This window comes from Melopsittacus undulatus, chromosome 3 (assembly GCF_012275295.1).
Source record: "Melopsittacus undulatus isolate bMelUnd1 chromosome 3, bMelUnd1.mat.Z, whole genome shotgun sequence".
In the NCBI taxonomy this organism is placed as follows: domain Eukaryota; kingdom Metazoa; phylum Chordata; class Aves; order Psittaciformes; family Psittaculidae; genus Melopsittacus; species Melopsittacus undulatus.
In genome coordinates, this window is record NC_047529.1 from 80,025,236 (window position 1) to 80,046,972 (window position 21,737).

At 39.2% G+C, this 21,737-nt stretch overlaps 1 protein-coding gene across 3 annotated transcripts; it reads left to right on the forward strand.

The window, feature by feature from the left end:
- Positions 1-129: 129 nt before the first annotated feature.
- On the forward strand, positions 130-19,447 carry KATNA1 (katanin catalytic subunit A1). 3 transcript variants are annotated; one of them, XM_031049809.2, is made up of 12 exons: positions 130-217; positions 4,084-4,175; positions 5,365-5,539; positions 6,284-6,441; positions 8,413-8,596; positions 10,153-10,274; positions 11,644-11,749; positions 12,084-12,242; positions 13,315-13,441; positions 14,966-15,100; positions 15,368-15,494; positions 19,108-19,447. In XM_031049809.2, the coding sequence occupies exons 3-12, from the start codon at positions 5,369-5,371 to the stop codon at positions 19,304-19,306; spliced, it is 1,488 nt and encodes a 495-aa protein (XP_030905669.1). In that variant the 5' UTR covers positions 130-217; positions 4,084-4,175; positions 5,365-5,368; the 3' UTR covers positions 19,307-19,447. The 3 variants fall into 3 exon arrangements, with proteins under 3 accessions (XP_030905669.1, XP_005150148.1, XP_030905670.1); XM_031049810.2 differs by lacking the exon at positions 130-217 and adding an exon at positions 622-694; XM_005150091.3 differs by lacking the exon at positions 4,084-4,175 and having other exon boundaries at positions 135-217.
- Positions 19,448-21,737: the final 2,290 nt, after the last annotated feature.

The window sequence follows — 21,737 nt, forward strand, 5'->3', positions numbered from 1 at the left end:
CTTCTCATCACCCCCACAGAGCCTGCCCCAGCCGCCTGCCCGGGCTGGAAGTGACGCAGCCGGATATGCCTTCAAACTGCCGGCGGCGGCAGGAGGAGGCGGTCAGGCCGGGGGTGGAGTTAGTGCTGCTGCAGCGACAGTAGGAGGAGGAAGGAGTGAGGAGCGAAGGGGTTGTGGCTGCTGGGAGCTGCTGCGTGGGGCCGAGCTCTGGAGAGGAGTAAGTGAGCGATGAAACGCTGTGGTATCTTTCCTCCTCATGGCAGCTGTGCTGTCCTCCGCCCAGACGTACCACTTGCGACCGTTGGGAGGGTCCATCCCCCTCTCCTGTCCGCCGGTCTGGGGCGAGGAGCGACGCCTGTGCTCAGGCAGTATGGGGAGCCCTGAGGGAAAGCTCCCCCGGGGAGGGCGGGAGAAGGGTTCCGGCTCCCTCGTCCTCCTACCCAGGGGCCAGCAGCTGCTTTGTGGACTGAGTCGCCACGGTCGTTGCTGCCGCGTGACTATTAACACCTTCCTCGTCGGTCTTTCGTCTTTGCTGGAGCTCACGCGTGCTCGGAGCCTCAAGGGATGTCGCCGCGGATTCCCCAGTTCATGGAGGCGCGGGTGGCTGCAGGTGCATGGCTGCTCAGCTCCCTGCCCTGCTGGGTGACCTGCTCTGCCGTTGCGCCGCGGGCACCGGCTCGGACACTGAGCTGCGGTTCGTGCTTCTCCTTTCACCCTCCGCCTCTTTATTTTCCTTTAAGGGAGTAACCTTTTGGCAGATAGTCAAGTTTTCTCTCCGAACAGGGAGAAGCAGTGTAGACATCAGTTCTAGGTCCCCATTCTGCCGCAGATCCTTCTAATTTTTCTGAGAAACTTGTTAATTTAACACTGACTTTTTGAGAGAATTCCAGTCCTTATGAAATGGGGAGTAAGTAATATACTTTTTTTAAAGTCTTTTGGCTTAAAATCTGCCAGCAGATTTTATGTTTTCAAGGCCATGTTGTGCTAATACAACAGTGTATCACTATAACCGGGGGGGGTTTCATTATTTTTTTCTTCAATAAGCAGCTAGGTATGCTTATATCTCTTGTTCCCGGTGTTTGTTTTTTCACTACTGTTGAATACGAATGGATGAGAACCAGTTTGTTTCATATCCAGTAAGTCTGGCAGCTTTTCTATTTCCCAAGTAATTAATACAATCCCTTGTTGACTCCAAATGTTGCTAGGAGTGGATGTTACGAAGAAAACTGTTAAAGGTGGAAGGGAGCTCAGAGGTGATGGCGAGCCACTGTGTAACCAGCACAAACTGATTCCTGAAAAATATTACTTGGGTGGGGTTTTTATGTTGTTTTCTGAATTTCACATGGTGGCTCTGATGTCAGAGCCTGTATAGCAGCCTGAAATAATGAAAATGTGTACTCTGCCAAAAATCAGGCTCTGGCTTAGTCTGAACATTAGGTTGGACTGAAGGACTCTTTAGAGGTGTTTTCCTTGTATGGCTGGTGCTATTCTCTGAGTCAGAAGGGTAGCTGCTGGGTACCCTGTAGTAACTGCTGGACCCCAACTTCAATATTCCCTCCCAACATCTGCATCCCAACATCAATCTCATATGTTTTTTTAAGTTGCAGGGGGTTTCTTTGTGAAACAGGATTGGCACTATATTCAGTTACACCTTCCCACATTCTAATGTATGAATATAAGCAGAAATTACCTACAGTCGTTCCTTATGATGACTCCTTAGAGTCATTGTGGAGCACATGATGTATCCCCAGTGTTCTCCTGATGATGGTCAGGCTGTTATCTTTAAAATAAAATAGAAAAATAAGTTCTAAACACTCATTCAGAAAAGTTTTAGGTATCTTGAACTTTTGTTAAGTTTCAGGCCCCACTACTTTGAGCTGTTCCAAACTCTAGAACTATTTTAGGTGCTTGCAGCAAATGAGGAAATGTATTCTGTTACTAGAGGTGTGTTAATTTGATGGGTTTCTGTTGTGTTAATTTCAGGGAACCGCATATACTGACAGTGAGTGTAGAAAGTATTGGTACTATGAAGCATGGGTGTTTGTACACAGTGTAGAATTAAACTTGTAAGACAAAAGTGCTTAGGTTATTTTCCTTATATCCTGTGCACTGTAAACCTTTATGAGCTCATTACTATTTCAGTTGCTGTGAAACATAGATAACTTCACTGGGCATGATTCATGGTCATGGCTGATATGTGCAGCCTTGCTGCTTTGACATCCTGTTATGCGATAATAGTAGCTATTTGTAGATACTTAGGTGCAGGATTAGTTGTGTATTGCTTTGGGTTTTTGGTTTTTTAATTCCTTCAGGTCTGGTTTAACTTTGGATCTGTGCGTACTCACGTCTGCGCCACAGGTGTCTTGCCACCCTGAGTTGTCACAGTGTGACTTTCTAATGCAAACTTTAATCTGGGTTCAGATAGTACTCTTCACTCTTTTTTCCCCCCATCTTAACACTGCTTCAGCATCTTCAGTTACAGGTGCAGTAAGGCTACAGGCGTGCATTACTGCATCAGCTCTGACACTGCCAGTATTCAAGTGGCAGCAGCAGTGGCATGTCCAGACATAAGCAGAGTCAGCAGCTTTTTCTGCCCCACTTGTACACAAGAGCCTTGTATTCAGAAGCCACTTCAACCTCTTCTGCTCTTATGACTCAAAATGAAGCAACAAATTAAATTTTTCTAGTTTACCCTAAATTCTCTTGCATTTTCAGTACCACAGATAAAACTGGTAGATTCCTGGGTTTTCATTGGAACTACTGTTTTTGGTTATGTTGGAAGCATTATAAACTTAAGTGGTTGCCTTATCCCCCCGCCCCATATGAGATGTTAACTGTTTCTCCTTTCTGCCCTTCCTCTCTCTGTCTTCTGTCTGTTGCTTTATTATTGCTATTTTAGCATTTCCAGATGAAAACTACTCTTTCAAGCTTTTTCTCCCACATCCCAATATTTAAACAGAATTGCTGTTCTGCTTGGATTGCTCTACAACATTCAGTGGGGGGGGGTTGGGGTGTGGGAAGGAATAGTTATCTGTGACTTCTCTCTGTGTTTGACAGTCTAGTTTGGCTTTAGTAACTTGCTGTTACTTAATTTTTAAAAGGTTTATTAGCATCTTGCTCAACTGGTGATTTCAGCAGTGTTAGTCATCGGTTTGAATTCTCAGGACAGGCAAACAGGTGTATCTGGTAGGATGAGCAGGAGTGGAAAAGCTTGCTCCTAAATATAGCAGGGAAAACTTTGGTAATATCTTTGTGATGATCCATAGAGCAGTTGACAAACACCTTCAGGCTTTTTTCTCCCGAGGTAAAAACCAACAAGACTCCAAAGTCAAACTGTGCCTCCAAAACCTAATTAACCTGGGTTATGGCAGTCTTTGTAGTTTCTGGTCACATTAACTGTATCAGCTTGTAGCCATCACAGTCAGCTCAGCCAGCCTCTGGCTGGAGTGAGATTATATAGTGTAGGTTCTTAGGGTAGCAGGTTTCACAGACTCAACCCCACAGGTCCCTTCTCTGCACATGGGTGTGGGCTGTCAGAGGTACATCTTCAACTCCTCTGCTGTTAGAGTTTTGCTGTTCAGGCTGAAGCTTTTCACAGCAGCTATCTGCTCCAAGGGAAATAGGAGAAGAAAGAGAAAAGAAGAAGAAAAGAGAATGTTGGCTCAGGAACAGATTAGCTGTGAGTCCATGCATAAAGCTACTTGGGAAGGGCATAGAAAAAGCAGTGGAAGGTATAAAATGTTTGACTTGTACTTAGCAGCCCCTCTACAACAGTAGCTTGTCTGGTGTGTGCAAGGTATAGCTTCTGAAACCTCCAATACTTTGCCTGAATTTGACCCTGACCTGGTCTTGAAATGTGTTGAGCCTTCAGTCTGTTCATTGCGCATGTGAGTTTAGTACCTCTTACATTCTTTAAATAGTTGATCTCTGTCAAGTATGCTTCATCCCAGGGCTTAGCCGTAATTGCTTTTCTGTAATTGCTTGTTACTGGTAGTGGGTACAGATACCAGAATGAGAGCAAGATGACTCTCTTGCAAGCATGTTTTCTGTGCTTATTTTAATGCTTTCTGTGCTTGGTTCTAGGAGATTAGGAGAGTGGGGAAACTCCGTGTGTGCAAGAGACAGGAAGAGTGGACACAGTGCATGTATCTTGGAGAAGGAAGGGGGTAGGATATGTAAGTAACGAATAAGAACATAGGCTGATTGTTCTATGGGCAGTGGTGACTGGCAATTGTGTATTTATACAAATAATACTGTATTTGTATAAATAATAATTCTGAGCTATTCTAATCAAAAGGGTCTCATTCTGCTAGTGCTGCAGAGTGGAAGTGGTTGCAGTTCATGATGCTTGCTCCATAAAAAAAGGGAAAAAAGAACAACAAAGGCAATTAAAACACTGGTAGAGAAAAATAGCATGATTTGAACAGTATTTTAAATGAAGTGAGTGCCTACACACTCAGTGTTCAGTTGTAGCCTTTTCGTACTTTTCAGTGACAATTTAGAAGCTCAGTGTTTTTCAAGAGTTTCTTTTTAAGTGTAAAAATGAAGGTAATAGGAAAGTTCAAGCTGGGCATAGAAGGTGGTTATTTCTTTCAAATAAATATTAAATAAAACTGAAGAATTGTAAAATCAAACAAATGGAAAAACAGTGCTCACAAGGCAAAATCACACCGTTAAACATATACATGGAATGTTAAGGCAAAAAAACCCAAAACTTAATTCATATTGGAGATTTAGACTGGATATAAGGAAGAAATTCTTTACTGTTAGGGTGGTGAGGTACTGGAATGGGTTGCCCTGGGAGGTTGTGAATGCTCCATCCCTGGCAGTGTTCAAGGCCAGGCTGGATGAAGCCTTGGGTGATATGGTTTATTGTGAGGTGTCCCTGCCCATGGCAGGGGGGTTGGAACTAGATGATCTTAAGGTCCTTTCCAACTCTAACTATTCTATGATTCTATGGGCTTTGGTTTATTGTTTGTTGGATTGTTGTTTTTTAAACTGCAGGCTATAGTATGGACAGTGTAATGCTAACAGTAAAATAGCCATCTATCTTAGAGTAGAATAAAGAGGGAAGGAGAGTATGCAGTTGTGGTTTGCAATGGTACATTTAAATCTGCATATCTTATCTATGCTTTTCAACAGGATCTTCATTGTGTGAAATAATTTTAGGAATTTAAGAGTTGAATTTCTAGTAACAGAGAAACAATTATCTTTTCATATGAATTGCATTCATTCTATGACTTTTTTCTAAGCAGTATCTTTCCAGCTTCTATATTTTGATAATGCCAAATGAGGTAATAGTTAAAAAATGTGTTCTGATCCTGGGATTATTAATTTTTTCCTTAATATTTCCTGTTTTTTCAGCTTCATGTTGAACATGAGCATTGTTATGATCAGTGAGAATGTAAAGCTGGCCCGTGAATATGCCTTACTGGGAAATTACGACTCTGCGATGGTCTACTACCAGGGAGTTCTTGACCAAATGAATAAGTATCTCTACTCTGTCAGAGATACATATCTGCAACAGAAATGGCAACAGGTAGATAATATTCCTTTGGAATATCTTGAGGGAAAAGCATTAAAGTATTGAAGTAGCAAAAATTGCCTGTCATGGTAAAGTATAATAATACTTGCACTCTCCTCTGATAAACTGTAGTACTGTTATATGTAGGCTTTTTTCCTTGTTACTTTATAGACTTACTGAAGTAATCTTTATGACTTCTTGCTCTGACAATGACAAAACAGGCAATGGAACACAGCCCTGGGGATCCAGTGCACTGCCTGGCTTGTCAGCTTCCTGCTGATGAGTGCCCCTGTTATGCTGAAGTTTTGTAGGCTGGTATAATTTTGAATAAATAGTCTTATTTCCTTCTCAGTGTTTCAGTAGTGTGTCTTAGATCCTTAATAGAAACTGAGTTGTGGCCACCATGTTAATTTATCTTTAACACAAACCACCATTTTTTTAATCAACACTGATTCTACAGGGTTGTGTTCTTTTCTGTCATACTTGTTTAATATGCAGAATTTGTCAAAAGTCTGTTAGGTATTAAATCCAAAATCCAAGTTTGTTTATTCTTTAAATGTGCTGAGGAAAGCAGAAAAAAGTTCTTGATTATCTGATGTGTGTTATTCTTGTCTACTAAAGTATGGTCAGGTAGCTTGTGAAACTTTATAGAACCCATGAAGGCATTACATGGGCTTGAAATTAAGACTCATAAACTTATTTGCAATGTGCTTAATCCACTTTGTTGGTTTTTGTTGTTTTTTTTTTTTTCCTAATCAGGTTTGGCAAGAGATAAGCGTGGAAGCTAAGCATGTAAAAGATATAATGAAAACACTAGAGAGTTTTAAACTAGACAGTACACCACTGAAAGCTTCACAACAAGAATTACCGGCTCATGAGGCAGAAGTCTGGTCTTTGCCAGTACCTGCTGAACGTAGGTAAGAGGAAACTTGAAGACCTAAATTAGCATTTATCAGGGCAAAGTGAACATTGACTTTGGCCTGTTCTTCTGTAATTTTTGTTCTAGAACTTAGATGTGTAACACACCAGCAGCTTGCCACCATTTGTGGTCAAGGAAATGTCATTTTGAGGCAGCATGCTTTGGAACATACTGGGGCTTTTTTCTTGTATACGCTTGAGTAATGTCAAGTTTAGTGCTTGGCTTTTGTTGTTTTTTTTTTTTTTTTGGGGGGGGAGGTAGAGGCATTTAGGTTTGGGAAAGGTGTTTTGTTCGGTTACTCATTTGCTCTTTCCCTTTTTTTTTGGGGGGGGGGAGAGGTGGTTGTTTTGTTTTTCCCTGACTTAAGATAAACTTGTCATTCTGTTGCAGCTCAACTCTATTCTTTTATTAATCTTCTTACCAACTTAAAAATGATTCTGCATGTAACTGATATGAAAAGGATGAAGACATGTTATCAGAATAATAAAATCTAGAAGCGTCCAAGCTCAGTTCCTTCATGTAGCAAAGTGGTTCCCTGATCTCCTTCATGAACTGATCAGTTAGGCTAGCATAAGCTCAAGGAGAGGGCTAGGAAAAAGCAGCTTCAGGCAAGCCTGCTTATTTCAGAATTATGCTGGGTTAGTATCTGTGAAACCAAGGCCTTGTGGTGTGGTTTGACAATGCAGCTGCTGCTGAAGGATAGTCCTACCCTCCATAGTTGCCTGAGGGGTTTGGGTTTTTTTTACTTTCCTCTTTGTTGGTGTTGATTGTCTGTTTCAGAATGCTAAACAAGCAAAAAAAGACATTGTTTTGTGGGGCTAGTGTTTGTTTCCCACACCCCCACTTCCCTGAAATTAACTATCTGAACTGGTTAATTGCAGGTTCTGACATACGCCTGTAGTAGCTTGAAGGAGGGAACAGGAGTGCATGCAAAGCAGACACAAACTGTGCATTTTGACATCAAGTGACTAGTAGATGAGCGTAGCTGTTCTTTGAGGCTTTCAACTTAAGAGCTATTTCTCATATATCTGTAACTTCAGTCCTTATGGGTACATTTTTTACATTTTTTTAAAATTAATTTGAGCCTGACTTCTGAAATGGATCTTGTGTGATCACACTGTTCCTGTCGATCTCATTTAATAACTAGGAACACTGTTACTCAATTTCATTCAAACATTCTGGAAGAATAGAGTCTTGAGAGGTAGAACCCTCCTAATGTTTTGAAGTATTCTAGAGAAAAGATAAACAAACTTGTGTTTCAAAAATGGGAAAGACTTGAGAAAACTGTTTCTGTTCCATTTAAGTTGCCATCTAGTGCAGTATTGAGTTGTGATAATACGAAAAAGCCATGGTGAAAACTTAGGCCATGTTGCATTGGAATAACCACAGTAAATTCCTATACTGGGATAGCAGGACTCAAATTTAGGTGGAAATTAGATGTGTTATCATGCTATTCCTTTATTTTGACCTTTGTGGTGGAATTTAGAGATGCCTGGGTGTTCATAAGTAAAAATATAGGTTGATAGATACTCCATTTGGAGGGTGAAAAGACTTTAACACATATGATCTTATCCATTAGCATACTCATGTTGGCTAATAATGCATTTCACACTGAAGAGAGATGTACAGTTGGGACAAACTTGCTGCTGTGACTCAGTTAAAGACAGCTTTTATGAACGTACTGGATCCTGATATATCTTGAGTGATCCATAATACTAGGTTTACTTTTATTTCTGAAATATACAAAGCAAAAGGAGCTTGTTTTAAGCAAACGAGCCTTAAGCTTGTGGGAAAGGAAAAGTGGATTTTCAGTGACTCTCTGAAAATGTCTGTCTTGTTTCTGACATACTGATTTTTATTTTGAGCAAAATGGCTTTTCAGTTTGTAGCCTTGATTTGGTTATGTCGTGCTCACCAGTGACTTTACACTGAGGCTTTTTTCATATGTTCATGTTTTTTTTCATAATTAGGCCTTCTCCAGGACCTAGAAAACGTCAGTCTGTTCCATGCAATGATTGCAGAGGTCACAATAATCGTGTGAGTGCAGCTGTCAGAGGCCCTCACCGTCCATCCTCTCGAAATCCCAATGATAAAGGGAAGGCGGTTCGCGGCCGGGAAAAAAAGGATCAGCAAAATAAAGGAAAAGAAGAAAAGGTAAACTTACAAATAGCTTCATGAAGTTGAGAAACTCAATCTTGTTTTCTTAATATTGAGTGTATTATAAAATCAGATGCCTATAAATGTTTCTTCTGTTCAATCAGCATCCAGATTTGAATTGCATTTTGTAAGGTATCTTTGCTTTATGGTCAGTTACAGATTAAGTGAAAATAAATAAACCCCAAAAATCCCCAACCAATCAAACAGAAAAGCCCCTCAAAAACTTCCAAACAACCAAACCCTGAAAAAACAAACTAAACCTTCTTCTGGAGGAAGTGATCTGATAAATACGGGCTTGTTTACTGCAACTTGGGTATTGTATACATCTGAATTATTGAAACCGAACCTGATAGAGCTTGGTCAAATGGGATGTCCTTGCTTTCATATATTTTAGGCTGACACTGACTTGCCTTTTCCAGAGTATTTCAAGATCTATTCAATTGTAAAAGAGATGCCTTTTCTTATTTTTTTGGTTGATATATGCTATTGGCTCCAGACTCTTCAGTTTAAAACAAACTGAATCCCAACGTACTTCATGAGAGGGAATGATCTATGCAGTCAGAGTGCTTTAAGTTTTGCTTGTGCTCTGGTCTCCATAAATTTAACTGACCAGAGTAGTATGTCATACTGAAGACACTAAACTCATAGCTTTCCAGAGTCTGGATAAATCAGATATCCATGTAACAGTTTGATAGCTTTATCCACCATATGTTGTGGCAAGATGTCATGGCCTGTGGAGGTAGTATAAACTACAAGGGTGGAATTATTTAGTGATGTAAGCTACTGTTTTTTATTAGGAGCTAAATTACATTGTCTTTGAGTGATAAACCTCTCTCAGTATGGATAAAAACACATAGAGACTGGGTAGGTCTTTTATTCTTTTTTACAGTTGTTCTGTCAACACAAGTGTTTGCTGTTAAATATATAAAAATGGGGTATGTCTATTGCATTTTGTTTCTTCCCAGTTGCATGGTCTCTGCCGTTTGAGCCCTGTCAACTGTATAGTTTCTTTGCTTCTGCTTTCCTGCTGTATCAGTTAATTAGCTCTTTTTTTACTTCTGTGGTCTTCCTACAGATCACCTTTTCTTATCCTGCATATGGAAGTCCTGCTTAGTTTTTTTTGGTCTCCCATATATATGACATGACACTTACATGATTTGAGATACTCTAGCTTAGTATGACACTTTCTGATGTAGCCTGATGTGTAATTCCACCTACCCAGCTACTGTCTCAAAGTTTTTGATTCCTCTGGAAGAAACACTGTTGTATTGTGATAGGTGTATGCAGTTTTGATTATCTACTAAAGCAAAGGAACTGCATCAGTACAATATGCTGACATTTCCTTCCTGGAGAAGGAAATGGGATGAGGGCAGTACAGAACTCTGGGAGAGCCACATAAATCCTGCAGTGCACCAGGAATATGGATGCGTCATAGTTTTCATGCTGGTTTATGTTGCTGCCTTCTAGAAGTATAATGCCATTGTGGACTTGTATAAAAATCCATTAGTAGCATAGCCTTTGTTACATGCTTGTCTTACATGTTTTATATGTAGAACAAATCTGCATCAGAGGTTTCAGAGGCTGAGCCAAAGAAATTTGATAGCACTGGATATGATAAAGATTTAGTAGAAGCTTTGGAAAGAGATATAATTTCTCAGAATCCCAACATTCGATGGTAAGTTTGAATACTGCTACCAGTTTTTCTGAATTATTTATTTTCCTCTTATGTAATATGACAAAACTAAAGTATTTTAGCAAATGCTTATGCATAAAAAGTACCTACAGGTTTTCTTTATTGATTAAATAGGCGACTAAACTTCTTCTATAGCTGAATAATTCTAGAACACTTTTTTTTCCACCTGTAGATTCATAGAATTGTTTGGGTTGGAAGGCGCCTTTGGGAGGCCAGCTGATTCAACCCCATGCCATGGCCAAAGACATCTTTTGCTAGATCAGGTTGCTCAAAGCCCAGCTTGAGCACACAAAGCTTCTCAAACTTTTCTAAGAGTCCTAAAATGGATTTTTTAGATAGTCTTTTGCAATGTAGAAGACTCTAGTATCTGCCAGTATCTTTGTTTAAAAACCTGTTTTGCTACCCAGGGGCATACCAAGATAGTAAACGAATTAACAAAGAAGTTATGTCAATATAGGAACCCTTTGAAATCTTGTTGGACATGCTGTGATTGCCAGGATAAAATATAATCATGTGCCAGTACCTTTACATAAATATGTTAAATATTAAACCTTATACAAAGGTTGGTTTGTGTTCAAAATGTTTCCAAGCTTAGGTGATTTTTGTGAGGATTAAATGATCAAAGATCTTCTGGAAAATAAAATAGGCTTAAAAAAACCTGCAGCCTTGAACAATCCCACAAACAACTTGTTAATGCATGCAGCTAACATGTATTTCACTTTAACATGTAAATACATGTTTCGGTTTTCATGTTGAATCTTAAATTGCAGCTTCAGATTTGAAACTAATTCTTCATAGAGATATGTTTTGAAACCAAAATATGACTTGGGCAAATGCTGATAAGTGAAATACCCTAAGAGTTACCCTCAGGAAAATCAGACCAACTTATAAGGTATCTAAGAATTGATAATTTTGTAACTCTGAAAAAGAATTCTAAATATTCTTTTTAATTCAACTCTGTTTTCCAGTCTTCAGTAAATTGTTCTCATACCAATGAAAGCTGGCATTCAGGTCTCATGGGCAGCCAACCTCTCAGCAAAAAAAAAAGTATCATCTGTAACTAGCAGCAGTTTAAACAACTTTCCTTATCCTGCTTATTCTTCCTGTGAATAAGAACAGCGATGCCCTCATGAAAGAGTTATATCTCATTGCTTTTGCGTCTAGCTGCAGTCTACTAGTCAGATGTCAGCTGTTTTGCTGTAGGCTTTTGACACTAGAGCATAAATAAATACAACTTTTTTTCCTGAATTACGGAAGAGCTGTTACATAACAATAAGTTTAACTGCATATTGTTTTGAGTTGTGGACTGATTCTTTTGCAGCCTGTCAAACAACTTCCTCTTTCTTGCCAGGGATGACATTGCTGATTTAGTAGAAGCCAAAAAGCTGCTTAAGGAAGCTGTAGTTTTACCCATGTGGATGCCTGAGTTTTTTAAGGGAATTAGAAGACCATGGAAGGTATGAAAAAACCTGATCCTGTCATCTTAAGTAGGATTCTGAGATTGGATCTTGGTGGAACAAGAAATTTCAGGTGTTTTGTAGTTTATGTAAATTCTTTCCACTTTTCAGTAACAAAGTTTATGGTAAATAATGCTAACAAAATAAAGATGTCAGCTGGATAAATACACTGTCTTCAGCTATATTGTATTATTGTAATAGCAATTAATTACTTACCTTTGAATAACTCTACATGGGAAAGTTTACATCTAGTATTTTAATACTACACTGCTAAACTGTGAAATTGTCTGTGTTTTGATTCTTGTCCTGAAAGCGGTTCTTTTTATTCTAATAGGGTGTTCTGATGGTTGGTCCTCCTGGTACTGGAAAGACCCTCTTGGCAAAAGCTGTAGCGACTGAATGCAAGACTACTTTTTTCAATGTTTCTTCTTCCACACTTACCTCAAAATACAGAGGAGAATCTGAGAAACTTGTTCGTCTACTGTTTGAAATGGTGATTGAAGTTCCTGAACATAAATAGTGAGATAATGAAGTAGAATTACCTGTGGAATAGTGAAACTTAGCTAAGGTGCAGAAGTTGTAACATAAACAGCTCTCCAAGCTTCAAACATTTTAGGACCTTCTGATTTGGCCAAGCTCTAGATATTCCTAAATAGCTTTATAAAAATGGAAAGATTAGGTCATCTTTATTTTCAGGGTTAGGTTTTTATATTAGAGGTAGCTCACTATAAACTGATAAGCATGGCAGAACATACTTGAATGTAAAAGTGAAGATGGAATCTAATTGCTTTCTGGGTGAGAACCCTGCTTAGGCTGTGCATGTTGTTTTTTTTCTAGGTAGGTTTTTTTGTTCTTAAAATATGTGGAATTAAAAACTGTAGTTGTCTTCAGAGCATATAAAACTTGAAATTGGCTCAGAATATGTAGTCTTCTGCGTTTTCCCATGTGTTAACAGGTCTGCATGCGGTGTTTGCTGCGGTGCCCGGTACTGAAGGGGGCAGCAGAGCTGCAGTTACAGTAGTCAGAAAAATCAGGAAATACAGGATCATGGTTTGATAGGCATATCAACTTATTTAATATGATCAATCAAAAATACATATACATAATGGACAGCATCTCAACTGCTGTAGGACAGCAGCTTTTATTTTCTCAGATCTTTGTCTTTAACCTCTCGTATTTTTTGAAAGACTAGAGTTATTTTGCAGTTAACCTGTTTTTGGACAAGTTCCATATTATGATGTTCTAGCTTTAACTTGAGTTGTTATTCCTGCTTGTAACTGTGAAAGTCATCAGTTATTCAAGTATTAATGTGTTATTATTATGTCTGTAAAACTGCCTTTAGCTTATTAAACATTGTTTATAGCCCTAACAATTACAGGACTTTGCCAAAAAACATGCTGCTCAAATGATACTAATGAATGCACAGCAGCTCTGTAGTTGTGTGCAGTGGTCAGAGAGGGAATGTTAGGTATTGTCTGATACTTATTCAGTTTTAAATGTGCTGCTGTTTCTTAAGTGTGAATAGACTGCTATTTCAGTTTCTGCTTTATCTTTTGCTTTTTTAGGCTCGATTTTATGCTCCAACAACTATATTTATTGATGAGATAGACTCTATCTGTAGTCGCAGGGGAACTTCAGAGGAGCATGAAGCTAGCCGACGTGTGAAGGCAGAGCTGCTAGTTCAGATGGATGGTAAATAACCTGATTGCTGGGAAGTGCTGGACTGGAGGAAACTTGAGGAAGGAAAAATAATCAATCAAAACTTTATTCTTCAGAAGCGATTTCTTTGAAAGCCTTACATAAAATTGGGGTAAAAATATGAAACTGTGCTGTTCCAGCTGTCAGTGTGGAAGGAAAAAAATATACCAGTTATTTAACAGTCTTTTAGCATCTCAGCAACAACCTTATATTACTGACCCAGAATAACAAAGATTTCAAAACTCCAGAAGAAAAAATTATTAACTGCTCCTCTCAGTCTTTACCTAGCATATCACTTCTTCAAAACCAGGGAAGAGGTTGCTGAAAAGAACTGCCATGTGTTCCAATTTAGACTTCAGAGCAATCATTGCACTTAGCTCATTTTGGATCCTCTTTTTTTTTCTACTTAAATATATAAATAAAAAGGCAATTTTTTTATAGAAGTGGTTGGGAGTATTTTCTTTTTAAAACACAGACTATACAGCTATTTGGTTAATGTTTCACAAATCAATTAAGTTTAAAAGTAGGTAACACTGCAGAGTTTCTATAAAGGCATCCTTTTTATACTCTGCTGAGCAAGGAGAAAGGAGAAGGGCAGCTGAAAAGTGCTAGTCCATGGAGTAATTTGTGGTACAATTACATGAGTCAGAAGATTTGCATATTTGGTTCTCTGTTGCTGATATCCTTTTATGTTTGACTTTAAATAGCAGCAGATCTGTAATGCTCTTCTCATAACTCAAGTATGTATGTAACCTAATTTTATTAGTAACAACTATTAGAAGTCCTTTTGCTTGAGCACTCATAAATGATGTTTTGTATGCAGGTTTTCAGGCAGACTAGGCTATTCCACAGCCCAGTCCTATAAGCAAAACCAGTAAATACAGAGAGTAGCAGGTTTAATGAAACTAACTTCTGCATATAGCAGCAGTTTCACAGTACTTTCAACACAGAGGTGTTCTCTCTGAGAAGTTGTTATTCAGTTTACCAAATAAACATTCACTTCAGCAGTTTCTAAGAATCCACCTGTGTATGTGAAGTGTTTGGCCTAAAATTAGAAGTGAAAAAATTTTGTAGGGGAGTAATGCTGCTTTTCTGTGGCTGTTAATGAACGCTGTGGGACGAAGCATCTGTTTTTTGGTGTGGTGATGGGTTTGGGGGGGATTATTTGGTTTTTCCTCACATGCTGTTACAGGACATTGATGTGAAAATTCAAATACTGTAATGGCAGAAATACAACCAGCTCTTCTGTAAAACTGTTCCTGCCATGATAGGGAGGACCTTGCTGATCTGAGTGGTCCTGTGCCACTGCTCCTAGTTAAACCAAGTTTCCATTTTTTCTTGCAGGCTTTCATACAGATGAAAAACTGAACTCTGTTGCCCGTAGTGATTCTGTTATGCTTAGACTCACTAAAGGGCATTACAGTAGCTGCTTTAATATTACAGAATTGTGGATATTGTTATCTCTACATGAAATGCCATGAAACATGTACATTTTGCTTTCTTTTTTCTCCAATGCAGGTGTTGGAGGGGCTGCTGAAAATGATGATCCTTCCAAGATGGTCATGGTACTTGCTGCTACTAATTTTCCTTGGGATATTGATGAAGCCCTAAGACGGAGACTAGAAAAAAGAATTTATATTCCTTTGCCATCAGGTAGGAAGACCTGGGGAGAGGACTAGTTGGAAAGACTAAAACCGAAACTTCATCAATATTCCTTTAAATTTGATCACCTGGTTTAAAGATTTTATACATGTATGAAATTGTTAGTTCAGAACAAGTTTAAATCTAAACATTGAACATTTACCTTTGTAGCAAGTACAGTGTTTTTGTTCTCGTTCTCCCTCTTATCATTTTGCAGTTTATTATTTATTATCTTCACAAAGCAAATGATACAGACTCGATTTTCTGTTCTTTGATTAGCAAAAGGTAGAGAGGAACTCCTGAGAATAAATCTACAAGAACTGGAATTGGCTGATGACGTTGACCTTGCAAATATAGCTGAGAAAATGGAGGGTTACTCAGGTGCAGACATTACCAACGTATGCAGGTATGTTAACATTGCATCATTTGTGTTACTACTGCCACAAGCTCTTTTAGGAAGACTGTAAAGAAATTTACATTATTAAAATTGTTGGATAAAAACAGACTGTAACTTGTCTTCTATGTATGGCTAAAAGGTAAAATACTACAGTAATTAATTAGATTTCCATTTGATATTTTCATATAATAATGATGGAGAGCAGTTGCAACATGGAAACCTAAACAAACTATGATTTAGGTAAAATTCCACATTCTTTCATGTACACACCAAATTCCTTGCATGAGGAACATCCACAGAATGGTAGACTTTAAGTTTTGCAGAGTTGCAGTCATTCTGCTTAGGTTACACGCTACTTCAGCAGAACATCTGTGTAAGAGGCAATAGTAGCAGAGGCAACAATAACTGAAGTAAAAACATGGACTGTTCTTTCTTTATGACACAGAAAAGGTACACTGCATTGTGTGACAGTATGAGCTGGGTACTCAGCATGTTGGCTTTAGTGATGAGTGGTTTAAGTTTTCTTCTACTCCTTCCCCTTAGTCGTGTTTGCATGCAGTCATTTGTGGGCCTATTCTATAGCCTAAATTATTGAAAATACCTTCTAACCCTTCCCCCAATCTTTGCTTTCAAAAATTGAAAGCTGAAAGAAAGGACTCATCTCCTGAGAGACTTAGTATCAGTCATTTGGTTTATATCTGAAGATTTGCACTGGCACAGTTGAAGCAATGGCAAATTATGGAAACAGCAGTAATGAACAAAGAAATGAAACTTCTTAAGATGCTGTTGTCATCTAATAAGCACCTGTGTAACTGTATTTTCAGGCTTTGGGGACAGCACCGAAATGTGGCAGTACGAGGCTTGAGCTCTTAGTTGTGCTAGTGCCAACTCTTGTGGGGCTGTACTTTGAACAGGATAAGAGAAATGTTCTGTATTAAAACCACCTCCTCATTGCTTTCCTGAAACACAGATCCATTTCTTGCCTTGACTCCTAATACAGCTCTGCAGATACTTGTCAGCACAGCTGAAAGGACAATATGCAGGGATGAGTGCGAGTAGCCTGCATGCAAAACTGCCACCAAAGGCTCTATCAGCAGGGTCGCTTCAGGCTGAACTGAGTTTGGAGCCTCAGTACTATTTCCTCAACAAAACTTACACAGTGTCTGGGAAAAGAACGGTATGTTAGTTGTTCTGAACCAGTGTTGGGCAGATTTGTTTCATTTGTAGGTCTGTGAGATGAATTTGTGGTGGTATTTTGCTTGGTCTTGCTGTTGGTTGTGCTTTGAAAGGAGTTTGTGCTAATAGGCTCATGTTAATGTGAAAGAGAATTTGTTTGGCCTACTGTTTAGTAAATTTTAGCTGCAGTTTATGTCCTCTGGTCTGTTCAGTGTTTGATTTTTGTCATTCATTTCATACTTGATAGCAATACAATTGCTTAAAAGTCAGCATACTTGTTATGTTTTTCAGTGAATTTCATGTATATGTATACTTATATACACTGTTACTTTTTATTTTTGAATCAGAACTTAAAAACCCAACCAGCCAAAAAACCCCCCAACAAAAAAAGCAAGCAAACACAAAGAAACCCACAAAGAAATATTTGAGTCTTTCATTTGTGGCAGTCTCCTTAGAGATGACTGAGGTGGCAGCAACCAGAAATCCAGACAAACTGTGGTTTGGAGGTGCACAAATTGAAATTAGTAAGAAAGTGCTTGTATTAGCCTGTTAAGTATGTCAGGAAAACAGATATTGGACATAATTGTCTCATTTACATTGAGACAAACAGACATATGGCTTATTTAAAAGTGTTTTTGTGTAGTTGAGGCTCTCAGTATATATAAGCAAAGTTCAAACTTGCGGGCTAGTGTCCTCACTTGTGACATGAGCAAAACTTAAGAAAGAGTGAACCAAGAACTCTGGTTTTCTCAAATTATTCTCCTACCTTAAAGAACTGGAGGTGAAATCCAAAGTTTTATGAGCTGGAGTGAAAACCAGTCAGAGATAACAGTGCAGTTCCGAACAGTCAGTATGTAACCATGGAAAATGTAGGTGAAACTTTATTAGAAGACATTCAGGAAATCTCTAAGTTACATAGCAGATGTGATTATGAACTTATCTTGGATTGTTGTTTTGAGTGTACTGGGTAGGTTGAAGGCCTTTGGGATGCTCCCTCCAGGTATATCACTGGCTCGTTTTTCATAAATGATAATAACAGCAAATCGTGGTGATACTGGACTGAGATGGAGTTTAACAAGGCAACTTTTTGGGGTTGTTCTGAAATTCTCATTACTTTAGTATGCATTCTAATTGCTGACAGTTATTTAGTAAACAAATACCTCTATGAAGACGGGCTGAGAGATTTAGGGTGGTTCTGCATGGAGAAGGCTCCAGGAAGCCATTACTGCAGCCTTCCAGTACCTAAAGGGGGGGAAGCAAGAAAACTGCAGAGGGACTTTTTACAAGAGCGTGTAGTGACAGGACAAGGGGCAGTAGCTTTAATCTGATGGAGGGGAGATTGACATCAGATATTGGGAAGTTCTTTACTATGAGGCGTATGAGACACTGGCAGAGGTTGCCCAGGGCAGCTGTGGCTGCCCCATCTCTGGCAGTGTCCAAGGCCAGGTTGAATGGGGCTTTGAGCAAACTGGTCTAGTGGAAGATATTCCTGCCCATGGCAAGGGGGTTGAAACTAGAGGATCTTTAAGGTCCCTTCCAATCCTAACCATTCCATGATTCTGTTAAATTCATGAAGTCTGTCAGTTATGGTTTCCTTTAGGAGGAGGGGGTGGAGCTGGAACAGAATATGCTGAAACCATCATTCTGAATTCTCCTAGAAGACCATGTATATATAAGTTTTTTCTCTTTGGTTTCTCATTCACTAATACAATATGATACACTATTGTGATATCTCCAGGGTTACCCTTACATCTTTTAAACTTAAAATAAGTAGCATATTCTTATTATAAGCTATATAACAATGAATTAGCAGGAGCTTTGATCTTTTTGTGTTAGATATTAATTACCTCAGCAGCTGCTGCTATAGATGTTACTGTTGGAAATACAAATGCCATCAAACTTAATGCATCAAGAAAATTACACTTGTAAAGCCACTTAAAGCTTATGGAGGATAGAAGTTTGAGGAGCTACAAGCTGAACAGATTCTGTAGTTTAACATTTAGCTATGAACCTGTAGGTTGGAGGAAGATACTGTTGACCCCTTTTTCTTTCAAGTGGGATTCCTGTTTGGACCAGGAAATGTTTAAAACATTCCAGTTACTTCTTCTATACATAGGAGGAGTGAAAGTATTATTTTGTCTTGTTCCTGTTTGAAGATACTGTAAACAGCAGCTATGTCATAAACACGCAGTGGCATTAGATAAACCAGTTAGTCCTCGCCTGTGAATAGTCACTGTTTAGAGATCCAGTGAAGATAAATCCATGATTGAAAAATACTGATAGCATGGTATTGGAGGTTGTACAAGCACCCAAAGATCCTGTAAAAGTTTACAATTCTTTACCTGTTTGAAAGCAGCAGTTTGACTGGAATGCTGTGCTGAACCTCTCAAACAACTGAGCCACCATCCTGTATTGAGTAACTTTTTTTTTCTTGCATCCTTACTAGAGATGCATCCCTGATGGCTATGAGAAGGCGCATTGAAGGCTTGACACCAGAAGAAATAAGAAATCTTTCCCGAGATGATATGCACATGCCAACAACTATGGAAGACTTTGAAATAGCTTTGAAGAAGGTTTCTAAATCGGTATCTGCTGCGGACATTGAGAAATATGAGAAATGGATAGTTGAATTTGGATCATGCTGAGTTGTCTTATCTTGAAGAAGCCACTTTACATCCTAAAACAGCTTTAGAAGTAATAAATGGTGTGTCGATGCATTGCCTGCTTTTTTAAACTTTTGTAATTTAAGAGCAACAGATGTCTAAATAAATTTTTTTTAATGCAAATTCTGTCTGGCTCTCTTTGAACCAGATCCAAAGTTACCCATTGGTCTCAAATGCACAAGATGCTGATGGGATCTGCTTTGATCTTCAAGCGTTTAAAATTACTTAAATTTAATACTAGAACTCTTGCATTGGAGGGTTTATTCTGGAAAAACAGCCATTACACCAAGAAAACCAAACTAGCCCTGCTAAATGGGGGGTGAGAAGGTGAGATCCCTGCTAAAGAGATACTGAGAACTGGAAAGTGGGATGAGCAAGATGCAGCTATATAGATGGTTTTGCTAGCTGATATTGGAGAATTCTACCCTGTCTGTAAGATATTCATAAAGAACCCATCCAAAGGTTGAGATTTAGAACAGCAACCCATGCACTACTAACAGTGAGTCAATTCAACTGAAGTTTAAGCCAGGGGTAGGATCATCACTGGTTTACAGTATCTATTAACTAAGACTACAGTACATCCAGCCAGAGTAAACAAATTCCATGATGCCAGGCCACAGGTGTAGTCTCCTGGTAAGTCTAAATGAAAACAAAAATTTTCTGGCACTAATTCTGAAATATGCTTTTCTTGGTTGTGTGCTACTGTAAACTTCAGAACTCCAGACTGCTCAGATGGGTCCTGATTTTACACCACACAGTCACTTTGGTAAGGTTCTGATAAGGTAGATTGTGTGTTAGGTTTGTGCTCACTTGATGTCTGTTCATAGTCCTGATTTCACAATTGATGCACAGTCTAAATTCCCTTCTTACATTACTTGACAAGTGGAATGTAGGAGCTGTTCTCTGGTTCTTCGGTGACCATTTAGGTCATCACTTTAGATTTTGCACAACAGTGGTCATTGTAACTAACCCACCTATGATTTCTGCCCATTTTTTATTCTGGAAGTACTTCTTCCTGCTAGCTCATCTTGGAGCATCTGGCTCTAGCTCTGCTTACAGCTGAACTTCAAGCTGTTTTATGAATCAAATGTGTCAAGACTTGTTTCAGTGGTAAGGAAGCACTGTATGAAACTGGCTGTGGAATTCCTGCTCCTGTGTCTTTTCAGGTGCTGCAAGGCAGATGGAAAGGACAGATAAGAATGCAAAGTTGCAGCCTGAGCAGAAGGCAAATGCATCCCAAGTGCGCAGTTGTGTAAATAATGTTACTGTCAACATTGTGTTGATGTACTTAAAATTCTTGTACTTAAAATTCATCACTGTCTTGCAAATGACAGCTGGACACTCCGAGAAGTAGCTTCGAGCATTTCTTGTGATGAGACACTCTGGTAAGACACTGCAAGGCAGATGCTGTTGGGAGCTCCAGCTAAATCCCTGGATGGACCAGCTGTGATGAACCCAGAAATGCAGATGTTCAGGTGAGTCTACATGTGGGTGCATTTACAGACTGCCACCTCCAATATGGAAAACAAATATACCTCTTCCTTTCAAAAGGGATAGTCTTATGTGTCAGACTTAAACAGATGCAGTATTTTTAAGAAGTGGGTTTTCTTAAGACTTTCTTTTCTGCATTAGAATCAGTGTGTAGCTGTCAGCCATGTTACGGGAAAAGATCTCATAAATCAATTCACTGCAAGGAAACCAAAATACTCAATCTGTCATCAGAGTAAGAAGTAGGTAAGCTTTAGTCCTTGGAAGCAGTAAGTGTCCACTTGGACTGAAAGCATGGTACATTTTGAGAGCTTCTAAAGTAAACCTCGTTTTAAAAGGAAACTTTAGTCCTCAACCAGCCCTGTTCATTCTAAATGAACAAAATGGACAACTGCATAATATGTGGTGGTGGTGGGGACGGCTGTAGACGCTGAATTCGTAGCTCAGAGATTCATGTTGTTTTGAAACACAGAACACCGTGATACAAACACCTTCCAGGGGGGTTCCTGTATGGAGGGAAGGGCCAGTGCTGCATTATACCATGTGTTTAAAAGGTAAAGAGATGTTCTAAGAATGAGGCAGAACTAGAAGAGTTGTAACGAGAGCTACCATTCATGGAGAGATAAGAGGTTTTGCCTTTCCTAAAAGCCTGCTGCCATCCTAACAGAGTTGGGTTTTTCGGGTAGTTGTTAGGTTTTGAGGGTGGGGAGTCACTTGTCGTGTGTGTTACATCTCCCCCTCCTCCTTTTCCCTAGCTGGTACCTTGGATCCTTGTCAGTGCCTGTGCTGGGAAAGCGAGACCTACCATGACTGGCATGCAGGATAATTGTCCTTTCTTAACTCTTAGTTACAGTAAGGAACCTTTAAACTGGCTCATTACAAAATGTCGCAGTGTGGTCATAGCTCCAAGCAGCACTCCTGAAAG

Coding starts and splice junctions, on each gene's coding strand:
- KATNA1 (XM_031049809.2), top strand. CDS start 5,369: ATGTTGAACATGAGCATTGTTATGATCAGTGAGAATGTAAAGCTGGCC. Junction 5,540..6,283: donor TGCAACAGAAATGGCAACAG/GTAGATAATATT, acceptor TTTCCTAATCAG/GTTTGGCAAGAGATAAGCGT. Junction 15,495..19,107: donor GACATTACCAACGTATGCAG/GTATGTTAACAT, acceptor CATCCTTACTAG/AGATGCATCCCTGATGGCTA.